The sequence below is a fragment of the Podarcis filfolensis genome, assembly GCF_964270895.1.
Source record: "Podarcis filfolensis genome assembly, chromosome: 1".
NCBI classification, from domain to species: Eukaryota; Metazoa; Chordata; class Lepidosauria; order Squamata; family Lacertidae; genus Podarcis; species Podarcis filfolensis.
Window position 1 is genome coordinate 121,515,192 of NC_139604.1, and position 6,686 is coordinate 121,521,877.

General features: G+C 45.9%; 1 protein-coding gene across 4 annotated transcripts in view; it reads right to left on the reverse strand.

Annotated features, from left to right (window-relative positions):
* The window catches only part of CDC42BPB (CDC42 binding protein kinase beta), a 102,238-nt gene extending 95,765 nt beyond the window's left edge, over positions 1-6,473 (reverse strand). For 3 of the 4 annotated variants that reach the window (XM_083609382.1, XM_083609380.1, XM_083609379.1), the window contains exon 1: positions 5,660-6,461. In XM_083609382.1, the coding sequence (XP_083465508.1) occupies positions 5,660-5,837 (178 nt within the window). In that variant the 5' untranslated portion in view covers positions 5,838-6,461. Of the gene's footprint in view, positions 1-5,659 lie in introns of all 4 variants that reach the window. The other variant, XM_083609381.1, reaches the window with a different exon arrangement.
* Between the last annotated feature and the right edge of the window lie 213 nt (positions 6,474-6,686).

Sequence of the window (6,686 nt, forward strand, 5' to 3'; positions counted from 1 at the left end):
TTGCTAGTCATACACCTGAACATACGAAGTTGTCCAGTATTGAATCAGACCATTCATTTAGTCCAATATTGACTAGTCCAACTGGCAGCAGCTCTCCAAGGTCTGAGGCAGGAATAATTCCCAATCCTGATAACCCTTCAGTTGTAGCATACCAAGGACTGGAACTGAAATCTTCTAAATGCAAAGTATGTAACTCTTCCACTAAGCTATAGCGCTTCACTATTTGAAGTATCTTGGTCGCTGGCATCAACCATCTGAATTAATGTTCAACAATTTGCTAACTCTGCCAGAGTGAAACTAAAACTATATGTACCATTTAATAGGTGAAGTAATAGGTTATCAATAAGGTATTTCTTCTAAAAAGACCGAAGAGCTTTGCTAAGGGTTTGTGGCCTGTCACTAATAGTTGCATAGCAGAGTGTTGACAAATTTCAGGATGTTCAACAACTAGGAATTTCCTTGTTGTTTCCTTATAAGCACTAGTTGCCTAACGGGAGATGGCAAGTCACAGAAATAACTTGGGCCTTTAACAGAAATTTGGGCTTTAAACACATCCAGTTATCCTGTATAGCACCAGATGGTGGTTCACACATGCATTTCAATTACTTTAAAAAAACTACTTTCACTCTGATGCTATAGTCTGCTAAACAAGGCAAATGTGGGTAGAAATGGGTGCTAAGGGTCACAATATGGGTCACTGCCCACATCAGAATTGAATCAGGATGTTGCACCGATGCAAGAGTTCAGGACAGTGTTAATTAACTACACACTAGAACATGATTTTTGTGTGTGGAAAAGCGACATACAAATAAAATGAATGAATACCTCCAATTCTTTCAATAACTGCAGTCTTTCTAAATGCTTCACAAGGAACTTTACAGCGCAGATAGTCAGTCTATAAAAAAGGGAACTCCATGGTTCCTGCAGCAAGCAAGATGGAGTCATGGGTGGTCCTAGGCAGCCCTTATGCTTCTGTTCAGAGATTACTGCAGAAATAGCAGGAGGCAAGTAGAAGCTTTGTTATGCTGCTAGATCTGCCCCAGACTGCTGCAGGTTAGAAGACAAAGAACTCTCCTCTCTTTGCTGACACAATCAAACAAACAAAAAATTAAGATGTACTGACAGAATAGTATTCTTGGTTTAATGGGCTATTTAACCAGCCATGTATTTAAACAGTAGCCTGGTAGTCACAAGTAACTAGAAATTCCATACAGACAAGGAGTGGACTGGCAAAGGAGGGCTCAGTTTCCATGCTAGTTATGGGGAAAGCCCATCCCTGAGCCCACTCCCTCCTTGACCAACCTGTTTTGTAGATCCAGTTACAGATAGGTAGCCGTGTTGGTCTGCCATAGTCAAAACAAAAAATTTTTTTTCCTTCCAGTAGCACCTTAAAGACCAACTAAGTTAGTTCTTGGTATGAGCTTTCGTGTGCATGCACACGAAAGCTCATACCAAGAACTAACTTAGTTGGTCTTTAAGGTGCTACTGGAAGGAAAAATTTTTTTTTTCTGTTTTGTAGAACACTTTAAAAAGAGCTGCCTGCTAAGAGGGCAGCATCCTGCGTTTCCATGCTGATCATGGAAAGAGGGTTTCCCCTACTCTCCAGCCAGCAGGGAAACACAGGCTGCTGGCCTCTTATCAGGCTAGGAATTTTTGCGGACTTATTTACAAAACAGCATTGGATTTCAGTAAAGTGTGTAATCAGTTGACAATATTTCACCAGTTGATTGAAGGGAGTGCCAAACCTAAACACAGCAGTATGCAAGTATTATTAATTTTCACACTCATATATACTTTTGGTGTCCAAGAATAGCATGTGTGTAGGGCAAGATGGGAGTTTAATCAGTGTAATTCATTTTCTTGATTAACCTATGTCACTATCCCAGAGCCTTTAGGATGTAACAAGTCATATATAAAATAAAATCAGTTAGCTAATTTTTCTTTCACTAAGTTACTTCATTTTGAACTGTAGTAACTGCTTTTAAGATAGTAGCTGTAAATCTTTTCTACTTTTTTAAAACATTCATCAGTCATACAATGATGACATGGAAGCTACTGCACTGGTATCAGAATATAAAGGTGTTCACTTCCAGAAATATGCCTGTCAATTTCCTCTGTCAATCAGTACACAAAAATGACCTGCACATGCAAGAACACTTTTCCCTTCATGAAACTATATTACAACAACTTATCCACATGAACTGGTTTACACAAATACACAGAACTCATGATGGAGGTGCACCATATTTCTGCCACAAAACAAGCAATCAATGTGGTGGGCTTCCAAAGCAGATGCTGGACAGTGTTTAATTATTCAGTTGGCAATTATTGACGCCAATACAGATGACTCCAGGAAGTGAATCCTCTTAGTTGGTTAATGTATAACAAAGAGCAATGGTCCCTACAGAAATTGAGAGCCAGCTGTTCACATTTTAGAGCACTAAGACTGAGTAAGAAATACTTCTCCAAAATTACATGAAGCTCTTTCTAGAGAAGTTCTGACACTTTTTAAAAGACGTCTTCCAGCAAAAACCAAGCAAAACAACAACCACCATTTGGGAGAAAAGGAATCGTTTTTGAAAGAAGTGAAATGGAGCATTAATACTCTTAAATGTTGGTTCCCCACCTGACAACTTTTTACTGAATGGAAGTTAGTTGTCCTTAGCAATAAATCTTGGTCAAAAACAAATTCTGAAACCATTTCCAGTTTCCTTTGGACCTATCTAGAAGCAGATAAAGTACTTTCAGAATCAAGAAAATGTAACGTTCAGAATTTAAAAGCAGTATGCTGATTTATATTTCTATTATTATTATTACAAAGTAACTTAAAAAAATAAATTCTCGGTCCTTTTTTCCTGCTTCAGTCTGTTTAATTGCTGAACTCTTTTCACTGTCAGCATGCTTAAAACTATGATCACAAAACACAATTATTGTGTATTCTGTATAAAATTTAAAAAATTAAAGTTAGCAAAAAATATCATGAGGATTGTGCAAAACTGACTTAGTGCATTGAACATTTACTCACAAACATAACCCTAACAAATCTGACAGAATAGGATATGAAATACTGTTGAAACAGTGGAACTTGAGTGCCTGCTTCTCCTTTCCTCTCCCTCCACCCATTCCAGGTAGAACAGGCTAAGAAAGGTCATGGGATTAACTTGGCATTTCAGGCTAAGCTTAGCCTGGCACCAAGCCGAGGATATTTCACTGCTGTGTTTTCTACGTACATTTTTATTTATCTTCATTTTTTTATTCCTTTTGGTGCAAAACACTTTAACCAGTGTTAAATAACATACAGTATCAGTGCAACAACAGTGTCAAAACACAGAAGAGCTCAGCTGAAAGCATGTATAAACAAAAGCTTTTTTTCTCTCCACAACATCTATATGTTTTCTCAGCAGCACCTCAGCTGTAAGTGTTGTACTTCTGAACTGGCGTCTCCCTCAGTACCATATCCTGGAATTTCCCAAGAAGGGGATTTATGAATTTCATCTCCCCCCTCCTGTCGAATCCTTGCTGATAGGCAGGCTCATTATTGCTTCCAGGCAGGTCAGCTGACAAAAGAAATCACTTGGTCAGTTGCCACATGACCACCATAATTCGTGGAATCTCTTCCCACTTGGAGAATTTGTCACGTGTAGCCTCCAGATCAACTTGCAGCCCAAAACTGCAGACAACCAGACTACACACAGTTAGTCCCACATTGTTTCATAACTCATAAGTAAATCAAATACTTAGAATGCAACAACTATGAAATCCAGTCCATCAAGTTGTGCTCCAAAAGTTCGATCTCAACCTTTAAGTCACTTGCCTTCAACTGATGGGTAGAGACCCACTACTGGATTGTGATCTGATTTAAGGTGGACTGCAACAGGAACACTTCCACCATGCAAATATGACAAGTATGGTAAGAAAATGCAGTTTGACTGAAAGGTGGGTCCCACATCTGGAAAAGTTGAAAACTACTGCTGTATATCAAGAGGTCCATTAGCTACAACAGCTTAACTCCCAATCCAGAATGCTGGCAAATGCTATCCTCCTGCTCCCCAATTTGGAAAAGCATCTCTTACTGTAACCAACAGTCAAGAGGGCTTTTTCTCCCCAAATTGGGGAAGGGGAGATAATCATTCATCTAGATTACCAATATGAAGGCTAATCCTGAATTTACTCTCCCAATATGCCATCCAACTCTGCTATGATAGAATCAGGTTCCCTCACTCTACCACTCTACCATTGGCCAGTAGGTGAAAATCTTCTTCATACAACCATATATATTTATATATATATTTCTGCCTGTATTTCTGTACTCCTACAGAACAGTAGTACTTCCTTGCTGGGAGCTGCTTCTGCTAGGTAATAGCATCAATTATTTCCAATACAATATTTATCCAAACTGCCACCAGCATGCAGCATTTTCACAAACCACGTAAAATATTCTCCTCAAAAGACCCTCCTTGACCATGATCTTGGCCAGTCCTTGCTTCTACCTTCACGCATTATTGTTCCATATCTAGAAAAATTCTGCTATACAATTCCAGCCCTCCACACCCCAGCAAAGTTCCTGTTCCTGATCTTGCATATGCATCATTATCTTTCTTCCATATCCTTGCTACTTCTATTCATGAGTCAATGCTCTTCCTACCCCACCCAACTTCCTCACCCCATCACCAGCAAATTCATAGGCTGACAAAACCCATTGCCGGACAGCTCACTGACTGATCCCTCTTATTTCAAGGCTCGCTTTAACCTATGTTTGTGCTACTCATCATCTCCTTAATAATATTGTATTCCATTTCCCACTGCAAGCCCAAGAGGTGCCATTTATCCCTTAGCTGCTCCTAGCCCCATTTCTCCATGTGTAAGATTTTATACTTTATAATCTGAAAGTATCCCCACACATACTCCAAATCTGGATACCACCTCAGCTTTCGCTTCCTTTATGTATGCCGTGCTTTATAATTTGATGTGTCCTCTGCTTGCCAAGCGCCACTAAATACTCATTCCCTCACCCTCATTGTTGTCACCATTCCCAGAGTCTCCTAATGGAACAATCATCAACAGGCTATGATGCCGCCCTCCACACCAATACCTGTGTCTGGGGCTAGGCTAGGCCCTGCAAGAGCAGCAGCTCTCCCTGCTCAATCCCAGCCAACACTTCCTTCATGCAACCACCATGCAGGCCCTGTTGTTGCACCATGCCCATTGTCCCTTCACATCGCTGTCAGATCCCTCTCCCAATCCGCTCCCTAAGAAAAACCACCCCCAGCACCCGGAAGCATTCTCCAACTCCCAACCCGGTGTGATCAAAACTCGCCTTTCCTTAAAAGTTTGCTCTCTTCCTTACCCTCCCCCCGCCCCGAAACTATCCCGTCCTCTCCAAACAGACCTGGGCCCAACCCTCAGCTGACAGGTCTGCACAAAGTCATCTGCGTGGGTCTGGGGCTACCTGCCCCTCTGTCGAAAACTCCCGTAAGCAAATGTGCGGCGGGCCACCCACCCCCCAAAAAACCCTTCGCTCCCCGCCGGAGATTTCCTCGTATTTCTTCTTCGATTCAGGGCCCGAGCCTCGCCGTGGCTCCTCGAGAGCAAGCCCTGGCGATCCTTCCCCAAGACAGCACCCCCACCCCTCGCTTCCCCTCGCGTCCCCGGCTCTCACCCCACTCGAGGAAGTCGGAGACGAGCCTGTCCCTGCGGAGCGGCGAGTCCCGGCTGCACTCGGTGTAGAGGCCGACCAGGAGGTCCAGCAGCGCCTCGACGCTCAGGACGCTCTCGTTGCGCCGCGGCCCGTCCAGCAGCAGCTGCTCCAGCTTCTTCAGCCGCACCTTGGCCGACATGGTGGCGGCGGCCGCTGCTGAGCGGAGCGGCTGGCCGAGCCCACCAGGCGGGAAGGAGGGAGAGGCCGCGAGGCTGAGGGAGCGAGAGAGAAGCGAGGCAGGGGGGGAAAGACGAGAGAGAGGAGGGCGACCGAGGAAGAGGGAGGAAAGGAAAGAGGCGCCGCCTCAGGCTCTGGGCAGCGGCGGCGGCAGCATCCGGCTGCTTCCTCCCTCAGCGCTCTCCGGCGAGAGACCCGGCGCCCCGGGCCCGGCTGAGGCGCTGGCGACGGCCGCTGCGCCTCCGCGCTACGCCCGCATTTCCACAGGCCTTCCTCGAAGGCGGCGGCGGCGGCAGCTCCTCCGGGCTCGGCTCCAGGCCCGGCTGGTCCATGGGCCGGTCCCTCCCCCTTCGGACCCGCCCTCTCGCTTCGCCTGGCAACCGAGGAGGAGGAGGAGGCGGTGCGTGTGTGGATGTGTGGAGAAGAAGCCGGGCGGGGAGGGGGGGTTTGTTGTCGCCGCCACACAGGCCGCCGCCGCCGCCGCCGCCGAACCGGTGGCCCCTTCCCAACGGTCTGAGGGAGCTGCCACTAATGCCGGCAGCCTCTCTCTCTCACACACACACATTCACACACCCCCTCCCTGGCGCGCCCGTGCGCACGCGCGCCTGGGATCCCGATGCGTTGGCTGTGGCCATCCGGGCAACGGGAAAGGAGGGCGAGGGGCGGGGCCGGGAGGGGGCGGGCCGTGTCGTCCCGAGGAAGCTTCCCTCAGGTTGGCCGCTTGCGCAACCGTTGGAAGCCGTTGCCCGGGGAGAAGGGAGCCGCCGAGTCATAGCTGATTATTATTATTATTATTATTATTATTATTATT